The 19538-nt window shown below is 53.2% G+C and overlaps 1 protein-coding gene across 5 annotated transcripts in view; it reads right to left on the reverse strand.

The window, feature by feature from the left end:
* The window catches only part of Rnf144a (ring finger protein 144A), a 100885-nt gene that overhangs the window by 21085 nt on the left and 60262 nt on the right, over positions 1-19538 (reverse strand). For 4 of the 5 annotated variants that reach the window (XM_047523229.1, XM_047523227.1, XM_047523230.1 and 1 more), the window contains 3 exons: positions 13480-13625; positions 3822-3926; positions 3608-3668 (listed from right to left, as the gene is read on the reverse strand). In XM_047523229.1, coding sequence (XP_047379185.1) covers positions 3608-3668; positions 3822-3926; positions 13480-13614 — 301 coding nt within the window. In that variant the 5' untranslated portion in view covers positions 13615-13625. Of the gene's footprint in view, positions 1-3607; positions 3669-3821; positions 3927-13405; positions 13626-19538 lie in introns of those variants that run through there. The other variant, XM_047523231.1, reaches the window with a different exon arrangement.

Below are 19538 nucleotides of genomic sequence, written 5' to 3' on the forward strand. Positions count from 1 at the left end.
GCGAGGCGACCCAGGCAGCTGCCACAGGAAGGGGACTCGCTTGATGGGTGGCCTCGTGGCCCTGACTCATACCTATCCCTCTGCGTGTGTGGGTGAGTCCAGCCAGGACCCTGCCTAGGGACATGTCCCCCACCTGCGCAGCTGTGACACAGGTGCTCACACACCTGCCGACACAGGACACAGGACAGGGGTCCTCGCCTGCTCCTGCCTCTCTGCTGGTGGCAGCCTGCCCAGAGCAGAATGTCTGCCTCAGACACTGGCCCCACGGCACAGCCTGTGCTCTGGGAGCCCCTGACAGCAAGTCTTCCCGAAGCCGGCCACCTCTCCTGCCCTTCCAGAGCAGACACCTCCCACCCCACTCCTGCGCCACAGTGGGAGACGGTGTCCCGATCCCACCTCAGGGCAGGGCCCATTCTGCCCACATGGAGGGGTGCGGAGGCCTAGTGAAGGTTTCCATGGGAACAACGTCCACTTTGTGACTTCTGTCCTCACAGAGATGTGACATGGCACTGTCTGTCCCCAAGTGAATTCCCTGTGGGTAATGTGCTGACTGCCAGCATCCTTCCTACACTGCCAGGACCACTGAGCCCCAGGAACACAGCCCCCGGCTTCTGACTTAGACATCGATTAATAACCCCACTGTCCTTCCCAGCTCTGGGTACAAGACAGGAACCAGTGGCCAGGAAGGCCACAGCAGGCTCCTTCGTGTCTGTTCAGAAGGTACACACGTGCCCCTGCCTGCAATAGGCACTGCATCTTATACATCATATTATGTCTGCCAGATTTTATTCATGCACATATGAAACCCATTTTCAAATGAGGCAAATGATATATCTTCTGAAAAAGTAGGAGAAACTAAAACATAACGTAACTCCAATCCCAAGAGCTTTTAAGACTGCTGTAATATTAGTTTGTTATCTGATCTTAATAAAAGAGGGTCCTAAGAACTTCCTACTTGTAAAAATGTTCAATGTTTTTCAAAAAGGTGGATCTTCTTTTGTTTGTTTGTTTGCTTATTTTTGAACGGATTTTACTTCCAAGAGGCGTGCTGTAAAGGACAAGGCCAGCACACCCTCAGGGACTGCACTGCCCACTGGCCGGTACCCTTGTGCCAGCCTGTGGTAGCGGGTGGGCTCTGTCGGAAGACAAGTGAGCTCAGGAGCTGTTGCTCTTGTCGGGCTGATGACTGCTGGAAAGCTCTGCTTATCGTTTAACCTCTCTGAGCTTGTTTTTTTTTAAAAAAACAAAACAGAGAACAAGGCTTGACTTTGGCATTCCTTTGCCCAGGAGCCCTACTGGAAGTGCGATAGAGAACCCAGGAAGCTGTAGTCCCTTTCCTAGGAGGACCACGCTTCAGACAGATGGACACAGAAAGAAACACCTGCAGTCTTGCAGGACAGGCACTCCAACAGGAGCGGAGATGCCTCGGGGCACACACAGGGGGGCTGACGGACAGGCCCCCTCCAAAGCTTGTCCCCACCAAGGTGCTGGAGGTAGCCAGGAGGGAGGGAGGGGTTCAGAGAGGAAAGGCAGCTCTGGAGCCCCTCCCTTGGTCCCTGGGGAGGTGGATACGTTTAAATTCAAGTCAAGGCTGCTAAATCAGAAGTGACACACTAAGTCTAAATAAAGACACATTTGCAACTTACGCTCACGACAGGAGTTTTTGGTAACTAAATGCTATTGGAAAAGCACGGAAATGAGTTTTCTTCTAAGATGTCCTCGGCTGACCAAACTGTAAGGGCACAGAACAAGTCCAAGTTTGCCTAGCAATCACATCTCCAAGCCTGCTCTCTTCAAGGGACTGGATGAAACCCATAGCTATGCTTTAGTTCTGATATGCTCCTATTTCATTCAAACAGGTCTTTTGCAGTATTAAGTCTAAATCCTTCAAAAGTTAAAAAAAAAAAAACAAAAAAAACAAAAAAAAAATAAACTTAACAGAATGTCAGTGAAACATTTTCAAGAGAGAGATTTAAGGGGTTCTTTTCTAACCTAAGTCAAGTTGGCTTCATTTTTATGCAAGAGAACAAAACATTTTTGACGAAGCCAATGTACCAAAAAAACAAGTTAGAAATTTTAGGTAGGGAAATTTACCCAGCTGCATTTTTGAACTAAATTTGATGTCACAGAAAGTTCATCTTCTTGTAACCTAAGCAACTCCCAGTTTCTGTCAAGATTCTCCCTGGAAAATATTTTCAGAAGAGAACTAAAAGTCTCACACATTCTAATTAATCAGTTTTATAGCTCCCCACCCTGACTTCAGCACTGCCTGACAAACTGCCCCAGAGTGAATGGTCAGGGTCATTGAAAGAAACAAACCCTTGAAAACAAGTGTCAGAGCCATTAAATCCTGCTCGATCTTTATGAAGTCGGACAGGCAGGGCTGCTGCCGTTGGAGAAGTAAGCCTCCTAGGGAAACGCGGCACCTTTTAAAAACGAAGGCCCATGAGCTGCCACCGACGGCTTTCCAGGGGTCCCTGTAAGCCAGTCATCTGGGCTGCAGGTCAGCTCAGTAGAGAACCCCTGGTGTGGGCAAGACATTTTTGGAGAGAGGGAGTGAGGGTCTCGGGACCACCAACCATGCCAAAGACCCTAGAGTCCTGTGCAGTGTCCTCACAGCTAGGTCCCACAGAAGGGCACCTGCTCATATCTCTTACTTCCTATTTTGCAGACAGCCTGAGGCCCAGAATGTACATGAAAGCGAGGCCAATGGGGCTCACAGTCTCTTTCAGATACCACTGTATGATCTCGGGGGACTTGAGAGCAAAGACAGAGACCTCACCCTGATAGTCAAACTGCTTCATGCTTTGCCTTGTGACCCCAATCCAAGTCATGGCTGCTCTGTGCACACTGGCTCCCCACTTAACCTCCTGGTCCTCTGGACGATCCCGGGGTCTGCATTAGGCCCCACTCCAGTAAGGAGCGCTGTGCAGGGCCCAGTGGGAGAGGGCAAGGCAGAGGGTTGGGGATCTGCTCCCCAACTGTCTGCTAGTGTGAGAAACCAGGAAGCTGTTCAGTCAGCCTCCCTGGATCTCATCTTGACAGATGCCAGCCAGCTTTGAGGGGCTGTGACACTGAGACATGGGCCTGATTACCCCTCGTAGTGGTAAGCACGACCTCAGCTGCAGCACGCGGTGAATCCACGCAGGCTGCACGCCTGGACTCTGGCTGCCCTCGGGGCGGTGGTTCTGAGAGGTACCACAGGAGCATGCTTAGCCTTGGGACTCTCTTCTGTGATTTTCATCTTTCAAATTCAGGGTAGGACTCAGAATTTAGTTCTGAAACCACTAACCTGCCTGAAGAATAATGTCCCATGAGGGTCATATCCCTTTAAACCACCCCCACAAAACTCAGTCCCTATAAACAAATAGCAGTTCTTCCTGCTACCAAAAGGGTCACCTGCCAAGGCCTTCTACTGTGAGCTGTTCAGAGAATTCAAAAAGTCAGTTCAACCCTTGAAGTTCAATTTATCCAAAATTTTTCAAACCTATTTTATGACTTTTTCACTCCTATCAAATGGTATAGAATTATACTTCCCCAAAGAAGCCCCCCAGAGACACCCACATGTTAAAGGCATCATAACTGGTTAATACACTGGGTCACCTACCTCTTTCAAACTGTAGCTTTTTATATCTTTGCATAATTTCAGCTGCAACCATGCACTCAATCTAAAAGAAAAGAACACACAAGTGGAGGGTAAGAAGCCGAGGGTCCGAACAGAAGGCAACATCAACCTGAGCCGAATCCAGAGCAGGTGCAAGCTACGCCGGGCACGCTAGCTGGTGCTCTGTCAGCAAACTGGTTTGCTCGTCTGCACATGCCTCATCCTCCTGCAGGTGGCCCTGTTTGGGGCAGGCAGCATCCGGGCAGCTGATCGCGGTCTCCAGTCCTTCTTTGATCAAGAGCTCAACATACTGTTTCAGGCACTGAAAGAGAAGCAGAAAAGTAAATGTCAGCATCTTTACTCCCTCAATGCAAAGGCGCAATTATGTGCTGAGACACCGACCAACTGAGCACGCTGTTCCATTACAGTTTTGCACTGTGCAGCTCATAGCAACCACCAGAGTGGAGATTTAGTGGCAGTTTTTCATTTGCCAAATGCCCCTCGTCTGCGCCAGGATTATGTGCTGGCTCACAGACTGAGGCAGGGTTAGGGCCCTGCACACAAGCTCAGCAAGCACAGAAGCCCATCCCTTGCAGCAACAGGTGGAAAGGGAGGCCAGGAAGTGGCGTTTCCCAAACGAGCAGATGTCAGGCATTGCACTACACTCTTCATCCTTAGCACATTCTCACAAGAAATGCCAGGATGACCGTCCCACCTTGCAGATGTGAACCTGAGTCCCCTGAGAAGAGCCTGGCAGCTTACCCAGTCGGCAAGAGCTGGATTCAAACCCAGGCTCACTTGTCTGTCCCGTGAGAAGCCACGGATTGCCATCTCTGTTCACCACGCCTCACCTACCTTGCAATGACTTACTCCAACTGTACTTAATGGGAGCACTGCTTACGATCTGCAGTGAGCCAAAGATATCAGGAGGAGGACACTAGGCACGGCAGGTAGGAAAGCCGCCGCCACCCTTCCCCCCACCAGTTTCCTCTGGTTTCACTCTGTTAGTCTTAGAAATCCGGTGTTCCCCAAACAGCACATCGTAAGCCAGGCCCACCCAGCTGGCCCTGACCAAGAGCCACCAGGGGCAGGAACTGGGAGAAGCTCAGCAAGAACTCAAAGAGCATAGGAAACTGGGGCCAGGAGGGGAAAGGGAAATAATGTAGAACACCTCAACAGCATCCCCAAATCAGCATCCAAGCCTGGTGGTCCCAGATAACACTGAAGTTCAAAAAAGCAACGTTATCATGACCTTACAGTAACACCATTAAAATGCCATAGTAATGAAAGGAAACCAGTTTCATTAAAAAAAATGCATGGTTAAATGCGTGGGCCCAAACCACAGGCCAACAGAAATTCTTGCTCTTCTCTGAGTCCCCATCCTTTCTCACGTTCCCAGCCCACAGTCTGCGATTAATCTACCTTACAGTAGAGTTGTGGGAAAGCCTAGGAAGACTCATGGAGAAGAGCATATTCCTGGTATAAAGAGAATCTTTTGATCTAAATGGGTAATTCCCCCTGTTCTAGCAAAGCGGGATATTTCATTCATCAAAGACTCTAGACAGAAATTTCTTTAAAAATGGAAATCAAAGCCATCTGGAGAAAGCTGTTTCCCAGAGCTTCTCTCCAGAGTGATGGCTTCTGGTGCAAATGATAGCATGGAGAGCTTGAGAGGCCCTGACAGTTCAGCCTCTGCTGCTTTGATCTGTCGAGGCTTTGAGACTGCACGGCCCTGAACTTGAACGATCATGGCTACGTCTACCTTTCGCCAGCACACCCCTCAGGAAGGAGGGCCTGCAGCCTGGTCTTGGGCACCCTATGGCAGGGTTGTCAGAGACAATCTCACACAGGAGGCCCTCAAGGAGGAAGAGCAGAGTTCTACGGAGCCCGCCAGGGCGGCCACTGCTCTTGGCAGGCAGCTGACCTGCCAGGAGGCACGGTGGTTGGTTCAGTGGGTGGCAAAGGGCTGTGGAAATGGCCTGCTTGCAGCTGGCAGAGAAGGGGAATGTCCTGCCTGTGGTCAGGCCAGCACCAGGAGGCAGCAAGACCCTCACAGGCGTGGGATGAGAGGCAAGCAATGCTGGCTGCTGTGCTCAGAGGACGGAGCGTGGCCCAGTGTGTTCAGGCCAGGGCTCCCTCAATGGTAAGACAGGGATGCCCGTCCTCCTGGGCTTCTGTGACAGCAAGAGAGAGTACACAGGAGCATGTGGCCACAGCACCAACTAGGAACAGTGGCCCTGCACCCTCACCTGCCCAGTTGATCAACGCCTTACGAAGCCCAGGCCCTCCACGTCAAGCTCATTATGTTACATTCTGCAATTAAGTTTGTCAAAGTTGGGTCTCTGCAGGGCCCCGGAATGTCTTAAGCCAGTGGAATGTGAGAACCCGGACACCATTGGGCAGCGCGGTTTGTAATGACAGAGTGCTGTTCTCCCTAGATGAAAACCCTGATTAAGACGGGAAGTATCTCAGCACCACTGTGGCAGGGAGACTGATCGCGGCTGGCTTTAAGCAGCTCGGAGTGAATGCCACATGCCCTCAGGAGGCATCTCCCTTCTGAGGGTCTGTCGTGAGAATAATAATTTGTTTACCACAGAGAGCAAAAGAGGGTCTGAGTGGCTAATCATGCACCCACAAAAACCCTATCTTCTTGCAGATATGAAGTGGGTCATGACTCAGCCATGTTTCTTAACTAGCAGCAAAAGATGTCTTGGAAGGCACGCAAAAAATATGAAGAGAGAAACTTTAGTGACAATGAAGATGTAGTCCTAATGCAGAAGGAGACAGTTTCTCAGGATCATATCTACTGGAGCTCTCAGGAATCAAGTGCCTTCTGAGTGCCCGGCTCTCTGCTAAGTCACCTCACTGTTACCACATAAGCATGCGTGAGAGTCTGGGAGGTGTCACCCACCTCTGGCAGAGGTGCAAGCCAGGCTCCCCACAGCCATTCTCTGGAAGCACAGCACCAGGTGTGCCTGACTCCAAAGTTGGTGGTTTTGTGGGCTGGTTTTAACTTTTTGCCTACTTCTTCCTCAATTAAGAATTCTCCTGTGAGCAATCATTTATGAAGTGTTTTCTGTTACCTCAAGCACTGAAGAGCGAAGAACTGTGAGCGCCTTCGACAGAGGGGCCGAGTCATGGCGAGCCCAGGGTGCTGTGCCGGCAGAGCCATCCCAGACACGCAGACCTCACGGCCTGCAGAGGGCGGAGGGTGAGCGTCGCCCACGGTGCTCTGGGTCACGGGCCACCACAAGGGGTAGTGGGGCTCTACCTGGACCTAAAGGAAGAGCTCGGGTCCCTCTGGGTGGGGCCAGGCAAGACTCCGGGAGATGAAGGGGGCCGGAGGGACAAAGGAATTCTAGGGAAGAGGCATCAGCTGTACGAGGGGAAGGAGGGGAGAGGCAGTGGAACCACAGAATGTTCTAGCATTTCATTTTCCACTGTGGCTTCCAACTCTGAAACCCAATGAGGAGACAGCTCGCTGATTTGCAGAGGTTTCCTGCCAAGAAGTGGGACAGAGATGTATCTGCCTCACCCCAAACTACAGCAGGTCTGAGTTTTGTCTCTTCTCCTCCAAGGCCTGTTGGCCACTGAGGTCTCTACTTAGAGAAAAGCACTCAAATTGTGCTCAAGGCTTTGGTCACCAGGAACTGTGAATTACAGACATCATACGCAGGCAGGCCCAAACAAAAGCACGGCGGGACCCCAGAGAACAGGGTTTGAGGAGCAAGGTCCCCGGAATGGCAGAGCTGACTGGACTCAGCTCACCACCTACAGCTGCAATGACGCCTCACATCCTCAGGGTGCAGAGTGAGCCTGGCAGACAGAGAGATGGTCCCAGGACTCCGGAGCTCCCGGGCAAGGTGAGCCCCAGGTGCCCTCCAGCACGTCTGCATCCATCGGTGATCAGTCACTCAGTAATGTTGCTCCTTGATCAGATGGCAAGTTGTCTGACAGGAAGAACGGCTTATTATTTCTCTTTCTCATAGCTAGCAGTGCTGGTAGGCAGCACATGATAGGTCAGCGCTGCACACAGGGACAGGCTGGATGGACAGATGTGTGAATGTGCCCTGAATAACCAGATGCCTGGCAGCAGGCCTTCCTCTGCCTCTCAGCAGACCTCGAGACCCAAGACAGAGCTGCCTACATACCGCCACTGGAAAGCAGCTGAACCGCACAGCTGGCCCTCTGAAAGGCCAACCGACCATCACGTAGGCTGGCGGCTCTACAAGCACAGCCTTCAGAGGACAGCTTCATGGGAATCCTGCAAGGGATCCTGCTGGGTGGCCTTGGGAACATGGAGCCAACCGCCTGTGAGCTCTACAGTGTCTGTTCTGGCAACGGGCGCTTTCCTGGAGACTGCAGGAATGTGATTTTACTCATAGGACAAGGAGACAAAAATATGAACACTGCTTAGGAAAAAGTACTAGAATAAAAAATTTACACTTAACATGTTTTTGAAAACTGCTTTCACCTCCATGTACTCTTCTGTTCCTGCTAACCCCTGGGACCCTCTCCTAACCACATGGTGTGTTCTGACCACCACGGCTCTGCACAGGCTGAGGGTCCTAAAACCAGGGCTCTGCTTCCCTGGCTGCCTCGTACCTTCTCCTGAAGTTTCTGAGAAGGGTTCCCCAGGGGCTTGTCCTTCAAAAGGATAAGGAAGAACCCTGCAGTGCCCTTGTGGGCATCAGCTAATACTGCACCCATTTGCCCCTGGGGGAGCCCACCGACCAACCTGATTCTGTCCAGGCACAATACTCATCACCACAGAGCTCTCCAGCTCAGGAGTCCTGCCCCTGGAGCAGTGGGTAAGGTGGGCAGCGGGGACCACTGCAGCCCTGTCTCCCTCCCGGGCTCTGACACGGGGCTGATGGCAGGTGCTGGGGGAAGGCATGGGCTGAAGGTGTGGGAAACACCCTCAGAACACCAAGTGGGGCGGGCTGCTTGCCGTCCTTCCTCCTGGGCTCACAGAACCCCTCGTCCTCCCTGTTCCTGGCACTTCTCACACTACAGACGAGCAAACACGCACACCAAGCTTGAGAAACTAGAGCTCTCAGGCTCAGAGCAAAGTGCTCGGCTAGAAGCCGGGACTCAGGTTCTGAGGACTCAGACCCCTGCCGCCCAACTCTCCTGCGTGCAGGTGTGGGCACACCAGCCCTCTGTCTCCTCTCAGCTCCGGAACGCACCTGCCCTGTTCCCCCGCTCCCAGGCTACCTCGCTCCGCTTGAGAGTCAACCCCAGGAGGAGGCCTCTGCAGAGGCCACCCAGGTTGCTGGACTTTCCCATCTCAACACTGCTCAGGCCTCAGAGGAGAGGCCTGGCCTAGGACCACGGCCTGCAGGCAGGGATGGGGTGTCGGGTCCTGGGGTCCACCAGCCGGCAGAGCAGGCGATTCCAACTGTTCTACACACATCAGGCCTTCCTGTGCACACTCATCTGAACACAGGGGCCCTGGGATAAAGGGCACTCTGAAAACTGCTCTGATTCCTTCTTACCAGGGCAGGCTGATCCCACGTGATGAGATAGAGATCAAGCTTCCTCTCAACCCAACGACCCCCTGATTAATTAGACCAACCTCCTGGGAGAGGTGGCAGCAGAGCAGCAGCAGCAGCAGGGGAGTCACTGGAAGGAGAACAGAGCAGGCGCATCTCTCTCTCCCTGCCCTGAGCCACGCGGGACTCCAGTCCACAACCTTCAAGCAATGGACCTTGTCCTACCGTCCACTAAGTGCCAGGAAGAGGGCTTAGGTCAGTCCTAAGGTCCACCCAGTGCCAGGCAGAGGTCAGTACACACAGTCACAGCACTGGGCAAAGGGAAGGGCACGTTTAAGACCAGATAGTACAAGAGTTAGGGAGCTTCAGGTGGAGGGAGCTGCTTGTGGGAGGAGGAAGTGGGAGGAGTCTAGGAATTAGAGGAGGGGCCCAGTCTCAGGCTCTAGGGATGCGCCATCTCCGCAGAGAGCCAGGCCACGTCTGTTAGCTTGGGTAGTGGCCTGCAGAAGTGGGGCTCCCGCGTGGCTCCTGCCTGAGGTAGGAGGTCCTAGAGTGGCCCTTCTGCGGGTGACAAGGTTGCTGGTCTCTCTGCTTTGCCCAGCCATGCCAACCCTGCATTTTGGTGGTCCCCGTCCCCTCCAACCATGTCACTGCTATGATTTAGAAACTGGTGGAACCCGGGCAAGGTCTCCCTCTGGTCCCATCATGTTACGACACCCTTGTTCCCTTAAGTGCTCCCAATGACGGTTCCGCTGGTTCACACCCCAGGAGGAAGTCCAAAGCCCCTGAAGTCTTCTGCTCTCCTGCCACATGGGGTGCACTGTCCCCCTGCAAGTGCCATAGCTCTCTCTGCAGGGCAAAGGCCAGAGACCCCACATCACCAGGGTTTGCCTGAACAATGTTTCCACTCTGATGATGCAAAAGCGGTGAATGTAGTGAAAGTGTCCTTGGAACTTTCCAGACGGACCTTTGCCCCAGCTAGTAAATGCCCTCAGATCCTCTCCCACAATGCTGGGCAGCAGGAAGGAACCTCAGCTCACAGCCAATCACACAGTCAGGAGGGGACGCCAATGCTATCCAGCTCACTGTGTGGCTACGCTGTGACATCAGGTAGGCCCAGGGGATTTAGCGCCCTTTTGGCCTCATAACATTTTCAACTTAGAATGGGTATGGGTGGAACGGAGCCCCGTCTTCACAGAAGTTCTCTTGTGACAGGAGGCCAGGACCATGGCGCCTCACATCCTGAGCCTCCCGCATTCCCACCTTTGGGGTGAGAACATCACTCTCAGTTGGAAGCCACCTTGTCAGTAATAAAGCAGGACAAACATTCTAACCTCCCCAAACTGCAAGCGTGGGGAGACCGAAGAGCCGTGGCCTGTCCCACTGGAGAGTCTGGTTCTAAAGAGCCTCACGGGCCACTGAACACATAGGCCACGGAAGCAGTGGCCAAAATGGAAACAGGATTGGCTCTCCAGGCAGGGCAGGGCTGCCTGGTTGGGAAACAAATGTCAAAAGCCCTCCCTCTCCCTCCAGGATCTTATCCAAGGACCTACTGGCTGCATTTGACTGCTTTGCGTATGGCTATGTAGGTTCACATTTGGCTATTTAAAGTTCATTTCACATTTGTCCAAAATGGAAAGATCTGAGCTATCTGGTAGTTCCCCTTGTCACCAGGTTCCCAGAGCCTGGTCTAGTTCCGGGAAGGTACACAGACCCAACCGTCCCTGGAGCCACCGTGACTCTTCATCAGATCACCCTGCTCCTGTCCAGTCCCATCCACAGAACCTCAACGCCCAGGCTCTCAAGGCCGCAACAGAATCGCCAAGAAAACCTAGGACTCATCCTCCAGGGCCCTCGGGAGCAGGGGAGGCTTGGGAACAGGCGTCAGCACGGGGCTCGTCAGTACCTGGCAGGAAGACCCTGTCCTGCTCACATGTTTGGGAAAGGCAGGTCAGACAGTGTGTCCAGCTGGGGATGTCCTGCTGCTGTGTGCAACTTTCCCAGTGACCAGGGACAGAGATGCAGCACAGTGCTGGCAAAACCAATGCACCACAGCATTGCTCTGGGTGTTTTCTGAGCAAAGGTTCCTCTGGACACTCAGCTGGTGACTGCTGTCCCAACTCTTCCGCTCCTGCTGCTCTAGGCAGAACTGAGGAGGAAGCCGGCTGCAGATGCTGTAAGTAAGTCCTCCTTCCGCAGGCCCTGGGTCCTCCATCATCTGCCCAGGCATGGGTGGCCTGAATCACACCAGATGGGAAGGCACGTGACCCACAGAATCATGGCAGAGGACACCTCTTCACGAGATGGAAGGTAAGCTGCTGTCAACCTTTAACTCCTAATGAAGGGTGTGGGGAGCAAGCTGCTTCCAGGCAATCCCAGCTGCACCTCTGCGGTGCAGTTCCAGCTTCCTCCGTGCACATTCCTCAGCTCCAGTTAAGCTCCTGGCCTGAAGTAGAGTCACTTGTTCATGTGACTCCCGTCTTCGGGAAGCAGAAAACCAACAATAATGCCACAAAAGCCTTGGAAGGCAGAATATTCCAGAAGGAGAAACACTGGATGGTCTCTGAGGCAAACATGTCCAAAGGCATCTGCAGAAAAGGGGAGCCCGGAAGGGGTCCCCTCGGGGTGAGGAGGCAGCTCTGCGAGGGCTCATCCTCCGGAAGGAGACGGGGCCAGCTGGTTGTGTGAAGTCCTCACCCTGTCACAGCCTCCCTGCCCCCATCTCCCCATGGCAGAAGAATGTCAAAGGCAAGTTCCTTCCTTCCGGGGTGAAGAGAGTTTTCAAGGGCTTTAAAGAGGCACATTTCCGAATGCTAATTCCAGTACTGCGATGGATTCACTTCATTTTAATCTGGAGCCTCGGTTGACTGGTTCTTCTGAGTCCTGCACTGACCACTGACGAGGTGTCTGGAGGAGGAAGCATGAGCCAGGATGTCTTCTGACCAAGAGAAAGTCAGAGCCCAGCATCAAGAAATGCGAGGACAAGGACCTGAATGTCCAAGGCTCACTCTCCCTCTCGGTAGGACAGAGATGGTGACCTGGGCCGTGCCTACATCCCACACCATGCCCGTGCTGCCACTGCAGAGGCAGGAGAGGCTAGAGACCATCTCCGCAATAGACTCTAATCCCTGCACTGGAAAAATCCACAGGCAGCTGCCTAGATGCCCCGTTATGGCAGCAATTGGATTCAGAAGCAAAACCCCATGGCTGTGTGTGGTGCTGGGGCTGGAACCCAACCCTGACGTGCTAGGAAGCGCTCTGCCCAAGCCGCGTCCCCGCCAGGCTTTGCCTCTTCAGAATATTGAGAAAGGTCTTCTTTTTTTGGTTTGTAGATGATAACTGTGGTATTTTAGTTCTCAGCTTTACTGAAATCTAACTGACAAATCAGATTGTGCACGTGAGACACACAGTCCATGCTTTGCTATATTTGAAGGCCAAGAGGAGATGAGGCATCGGCTGGTAAGTGTCCAGCCCTATACCGTCACTGCTTCTTGGCTTGAGGTGATTTTGCTTTGCTAAGAACCCTTAGGTCCATGCTCACAGTGAATCCCCAGTGCCCAGTGCTGCTCCATTAACTGCATTCAGCCTGCTGTACCGACATCCCCAGAACTCATTTGTCCCAGGCAACAAGCTCTGTACCCTCAGACCAAAGCTCCCAAGGGCCTGGCAACCTCCCTCCTCTTCTCTGCTTCCCATTCTCTGAATGGGAAGCATAATCAAGTAAAATTAAATGAGATTAACTTAAAGTAAGTTATTTTTCATTTTTCTTTGCTTAGTATTTTTTCTGTGTTCCTTTTTTTTTTTTTTTTGTCTGATTCATACAAATTTTAGATTTGAGTTAGACACAATTCCATGAGCTTGAAATTCCTATACTCATTAAAAATAAATCATCTGGCCCAAAAGGAATGTTTGTTACATCTTAAGGACATTTAAATGTGATTTCAGATTGTGGACATTCCAGTTTAGAACGAAGCAGTGAAAGATGGCACTCATAATGGCGTCTTCCAGCTACTACGTGCACCTTGAGGTCAGCCTTGTTCTGACCCCAGCATGTGATCTTTAAACTAAACTCACAGGGAAGTATGGGAAAGGTCTTCCCGACCGGCAAGGAGGGCAGGTCTAGGGCAAGTCCTCTAGACCATGCCACCAGCTTCCAGCATGCTGTTTAAGGACTGCCTTCGCAGCACAAGTGACCGTCACAGAGGATGCTCTGGATGCCTGCCTGATGCATGAAGAATCCCAACAACCTGGTAAGAGCTCGACCAGGAGACCCGAACACCCACCCACAAGCTTAGTCCAGAGTCACCTGCAGGGTCTGGGAGGACAGCAAAAGGCTCATCCTGACGTTCTTTTGAACACACACTTGAGCCAGAGACTAACCAGGGTACAGAAGATACACTGGCACTGGGCGATGGTCGTCATCTGCTCCACTGGATACTCCCCGAGGCAGAGCTTACAGGACACCAGCGGGTCGAGAGCCAGGTCCCAGGTGGGCCGGTACCTTGCTGTGGTCATTGCAGAGCAGTCTGAAATGAGAGACGCACAGGGTCAGACCTCCCCTCCTGCAGTCTTCACAGGACCACAGCAGGATCACATCTAGGGTCACCAGCCCCGAAGGTGAACAGCTGGTTCTTGATGGGGCTGGGGTTTTAGATAGAGCTGACTGGGGTCTGGTGGGGTTCCCCTACCATTTCCATGGTAACTTTCAAGTCTACCCTCAAAATGGCAAATGCCCCCTCTTCCTTCCATTGCTCTGAGGTACATGTGATAAGGCACCTCCTTCCAACACAGTACCCGGCCCAGGGGAGCAAAAGCTTAGCAGCCTTGGGAGAGAAGCTTGCGTTGGATTTGGTAGCTCTCCAGTGACTGCTGGAGAAACATCCCTGGAAAGCCCATCAGCGAAGCTTTTCCTGCAGTCCCCGGGCCCGCACAAGGATGCACCTTCTCCAGCCGCCTGCCCCCTGAGCACCCTCAGCCTCGGGAAACTGCCCTGCCCCGTCTGCTTCTTGAGCCAACAGATCTGGATTGTCAAGTCCAGGGGGCACGGGGCTTGGGCAGATGGGTCCACTTATTGGGTGTCGAGTGTACAGTGGACCCCGGTAGAATGCTGAAAATGACCCTCACTTCCTCATCCTCCCAAAACTGTTTCTGGCCACAGCCCAGACCACCAAGGCCAGTGTCCCAGATCCCATGTGGTTTCTGTTGCACAGTGGCCACACGGCACGCCCACTGCTTGCTGGATGGTCACTCTCCTGCACCAGGCAGCCAGCAAGGCTGGGGGACGTGGGAAAGGGGTGCCTCTTCCACCCTTAGTTCAGCACCTGGTCACAGGGCGTCCTAGTGACTGCCTGTCATCGGCTGGCAGAAACAAAGGCTTGTGTCTGGGACATTAATTGTCATGTGTGCCCCTACCACTTGATTCAGCCTCATGCCTTTATTTTGTGCATTCGCCCGAATTTTGCAATAGATCCGTATGTGTTCTCTCGTCCCAGCATCCCCTGCTCTCCAAACTCATGCTTCCCAAACGCTGAACCAAGAAAGATTCACTTAAAATTCTAGATAAGATCGCCACTGTATGAGCACCCTGCTTGCCATCCAGATCTCAGGATCCACATGGATGTAGGTAAGAGGCAGCTTCCTCGGCCCTCCTGGGCTGCACTCCCTCTCTAAACTGAGGGACGAAAGGGACCTGGAGAACAAGAACTGCTGCATCCCTGCTTCCGGTGAGGCCAGGGAGAGAGGCTTTTGTCTTATCCAACCTCTCATTTACAGTCCACGGCTGATTCTCTCAAGGACCGACACAGGGAACCATAATGGCTCTGGGATCTTGGAAAGCCTCAAAGATGTAGGAGAGCGTTCCCCACCCAGACCTTCAGCATCCATTCAGGAGCTTCCTTTACCAAGCGAAGGCTCAGCTGATAATAAAGGCAGCATGTGATGATGTGTGCGTCGGTGCTAGAGAGGAAAGAGAGCATACTGGGCAGACTCCTCAGAACAAGGCCTCTGGGATGGGCCAGAGATTGGGGAGGCCATATTTCACGCAGGAGAAGAGGAGGCCAATGTCCAGTCCAGAGGGAGAAAGAAAGAGCCTGCCCTCTCTCACCGCAGGACAGGGTACGAGCAACATGTCAGGGCAGAAGGAACTCTGGGTGTGACCTCAGCTCACAGCCAGCCCAGCACAGGGCCCAGGGAATCAGGAGAGCTCAGCCCCAGGCTGGCCTCACCAGCACAGAGAAACCAGCTGCAACTGTGCTCCGCAGCTCGGTGCTGGGTCTCCAGTTACTCTTCTCATGAAAGCCACCCCTGGGGTCCATTGTTATCAGATTTTTTTCTTTAAATCCCCTTTTTCTTTAATCCCTTTCTCAAGTTTTGTCATCAAAGTTCCTTGGGTGCCACTGAGTAGATATTCCCTGAGGACAAACCACCTAGTGAATCCCATACAGGGCGCTGGAAGGAGCAAGTCGGGACAGGATCCTTGGGAGAGGCATCCTCCTGCCTGGGCATCCAGCCTCCTGCCTGGACATCAGCTGTGCTGTAAGTCCCATGGGGGACACGTGCCCCGAGCCTGAGGCTCCATGGGTGTCCCTGGCTCCCCGCCTCCTGCCCCCAAGCCCCTTGCAGCCTCCACCCCACACCCCTGCCCTATCCTGCCACGCTCACTCCCAAGCCTTTACTCCCAGCTCCAGAGCTGGGCTCCATTTCCTGTCGACAGCCTCGCTGCCAAGACCCTTGGCACAGCACGGAGAGCTGGACCTGTCTGCCCTACTCTCCTCCCTGACCCTGATATCTGCTCACCCCCAGGTAATGTGGCTTCCCACTGCCCTTGGCATGAGCTGACCTCAGGTGGCCCTACTCCCCTCTCAGCCCCACAGGCTACACATGAAGGAGGTCAAACTTCTATTTCTGGCACCATATTCCAGATCCTTTTGTTGTTGTTGTTGTTTGTTTGTTTTGAGATGGGGTCTCGCCATGTTGCCCAGGTTGGCCTCAAACTCATAACCTTCCTGTTCAGCCTCCCAAGTAGCTGGGATAACAGAAGTGCAGCACCTGGCCCAGCTGTGCATCAGTTCTCTTTCCCTGTAGAACACACAGTCTCTGAGTGCACTCAACACTGTGATTCCAGGGGGACGACGGGACGCATTAAAACAAGCCTGTATTGTGCCGCCCCTCACGGCCTCCCTCCACACAGCATGGCCTGAATATGATTCTGCAAACACCGGGCAGCTGCAAACTGGCAACGGGAATTTGCTAAGAGAATCACAATGCACAATAAAGGAAAAAACAGTCTTTGTTTCCGTAATGTGAATGTCAAGTCATATGAAACAACAAACTATTTTAAGAACATCTGGCCAATTATGAATATGATTCAATTACAGCAATTCAAAGTGTTTAGAAGGCACGGTGCTTGTTTAGCAGGACGGAGGACATGCAAAGGCCATGCACTGCTGTGGAGGGGTGTGGACACCTGGTGAGACAGCCTGGAGAGGCAACCGTCCACCCAGGGAGACCTGCACCAGTTATAGAGCATTGCTGTGGTTCTGGGCTCTCCTCTCTGCTCCACCTTTTCCCTCCCAAGCACAGCAGGGAAGGGAGAGCAGGTGCCAGCCAGCCCTCTCTCACGATTTTCCTCCGGGAAGCCCCGCTCTGCTTTCCCGGTGTTGGCCGGGTCACCTCCACGATTCTTTCCCACTGGACTCCTGTCTCCGTCCTCCCCACTCAAATCTTGCCAGTCTTCCACGCCCGGCACCCACCCCAGCATGCGGGGAGTCTGCCCTGATTCCTGGGAGCCCTCACCTGTCCCTGGCTGAGTCTCTGCTCCTCCTGGATGGCAGCGGCAGCCTCTCCTGAGAACCTGCTAGCGTTCACCTGCTGGGCTCGCCACAGTGCTGAAGCAGAACCCCTGGAGGTGGGCCCGGCAAGCTGGGTGTTCCCAAGCCTGTCAGGGGACCCTGAGTCCCCGGTGCAGTCTGAGAACCACTGGTCTCACTCAGCCCACTGCACGGCCCTCCCCACTCCCCACCTGACTCCAAAGTCCAGGTGGGCTCAATCACCAAATGCACAGCCCTCCCACAACATGGAAACCATGTTTCCATGGCCTGGGTCGCCGGGGCCAGGGCTGGAAGCTGCATGTCAGTCTTCATTTCTTCTTCATCACAATGCTTTCAGGGTTAGGTGTGGCTTCTGAAGTCCACGCTATGAGTGAATTTATCTCCCCTGCTTGATGCATTATTCAAGGCGAGTGCCGTGCAATCACGGGCAGATACTCCATAACTACAGGTATGCAGACAGGAGTGCAGAGAGAGAGAGAGAGAGAGAGAGAGAGAAAGAGAGAAGCTGTTCAGTGCACCAGGCACTGTGCCAATCAATTTCACGCACAAGGTAATGGAACAGAGCTGGCTTTGTTACTATGAATTCACGTTTAGCTTAACACAGAAGTACATGGACACGTGAGGGAACATTTGGCAGTGTGTACACATGCAGGCCAGTACACATGCCTGTATTTTCCTGTGTTTGCTGAGGACACAGAAGCAATGATGCCTCCTGCCCAGCACACAGCTGGTGCCCAGAGGCTGACTTCTAACATGTTGCTCCAACTTAGAGAATCGGGGTGTGCTGGATGCAAGATCAGTTCTAGCACTGGGGTAAGAAATACTCCAGATGAGCTTGAAACACCCTGTAGCACCAGAAAGCAAGAAAGTGCTCAAAATAAACAACCTCCCACACATCAATGATACGTCAGAGCCCCAGGAGCCAACTGAGGAAGTTCCCAGTGGCTAGTGCTGAAAAACTCTAAGCAACACAGAAGCGTGAGTTCCAATCCAGAACACACGGCAAATATTCACAAGGTCATAAATAAATGGCTGAATAGACTTTTCACCATTTGGGCAGTTCTTCCTGCCCGAGGAGGAAGAACACAACCCTCCTGCACACCTTCAAGTGGGCTACACAGTGGGACTGCCTGGAAGTAGCTCTGGTGGACACTGCATCAGGGACACCTGCCCACACAGCCTCAGTAGGGTGGCCATGGTCAGCAGCACAGTGGGCCACTGGTGAGGTGTGTGCCCCTGGTAGGTGTGATGAGGACACCATCTCTGTGTCTCCAAACCCAATCCTGAATCCACACTCCCATTCTAACAAGAGAACACCAAAAAAATACCCAATTCTATAAAACACCTGACCTACGCCCCTCAAAACCACCAAGGCCTTCAACAACCAAGGAAGTCTGAGGAACTCTCAGGCTCAGAGGAGCCTGCAGAGGTGTAACCCTAAGTCGAACACAGGACCCTGGGTCAGAAGGGGCACAGGGCAAAACTCCGTGCAGTCTGAACGTCCTGCTGAGCTGGGTCCTGAGGGACGTCCTGTACCAATGCGAGGTGGGAGCAGAGGAGGCCACGAAGTCAGAACACTGCTCTGCCTGCGAGGCTTTTCCAAGTCCAAATCTATCAAGCTAGATAAAACTGCCCAAAGAAAAAGGTCATTTAAAAAGAAAAACTTCACCATTTTCATTTAAACCCCAGGAAGCCATCGAGCACAGACTGCACAGAAAGGCACACACCTGAAACCGGTCTCCCCCAAACAGCACTGCTGAGGCCGAAACTAAAAATCTGAGAAACACTACATTAAACATAGTTGAACAGGGCTCTGTTTTTAACCCCTGGCCTGTAGGGCTTGGATATGCTAATTTAATGTGTACTCAAGCCAAGAAGGGTATCCAGTAGGCTCAGCTTGGCCATGAAACCCTTCCTCAGGGAGGACAGCTCACCGTTAAGGTTCTGTATGAGAAAGAAAAGGGACGCCAGCTCTGAGACGTTGCACATATGGACACCCCTAAACTCAGGCTCTCCAGGGGAGCAGGGAGGGGCAGGTGCAGGCAATGAGGGAGGCTCCAGGGACCAGGCTGGTGCCACCTGCCTGTGCTGCCCTTCTGCGCAGGGCCAGATGGCGACACAGAGGCTGGAGGAAAGGACACCATCCTGGAATTAGGCCGGGGCTGTGAGGACATGCACCTTTAGCATGACCCTCCCTAGGTGAGGGGGCAGGTCAGCCCGTGGAGCAAGGTTGAGGACGGCACCTGACTGGACACTGACCTAGACAGATGGCTGCTCCCCAGAACCAAGGGCCACAGCCTTTCCTGGACCCAGCCTCCTCACTCCCCTGGAGTCTGTGCTTCCCTCGCCAGGCCACAGAAAGGAAAGCCTTGGCAGCCCAGGCTCTGTGCATCCGGCTCCCGTTGCTGCACAGGAAGCATCTCAGAGGGACACCCTGGCACGGGACAGGATCTGATCTAAGCGGCTGTGAGAAATGGCCCGCCGTGGCCAAGCCTGGGCCTGAGACCCCTCCCGGACCTCAGCAGAGCTGCACGCAGCTGGGCGAGCCTTCCCTGCCTTGCTGGCTGCTGGGCCTGGGGAACAACTGCCGTTCCGGGCTGTGAGGCTGCT

The sequence above is a fragment of the Sciurus carolinensis genome, chromosome 13 (assembly GCF_902686445.1).
Source record: "Sciurus carolinensis chromosome 13, mSciCar1.2, whole genome shotgun sequence".
Taxonomy (NCBI): domain Eukaryota; kingdom Metazoa; phylum Chordata; class Mammalia; order Rodentia; family Sciuridae; genus Sciurus; species Sciurus carolinensis.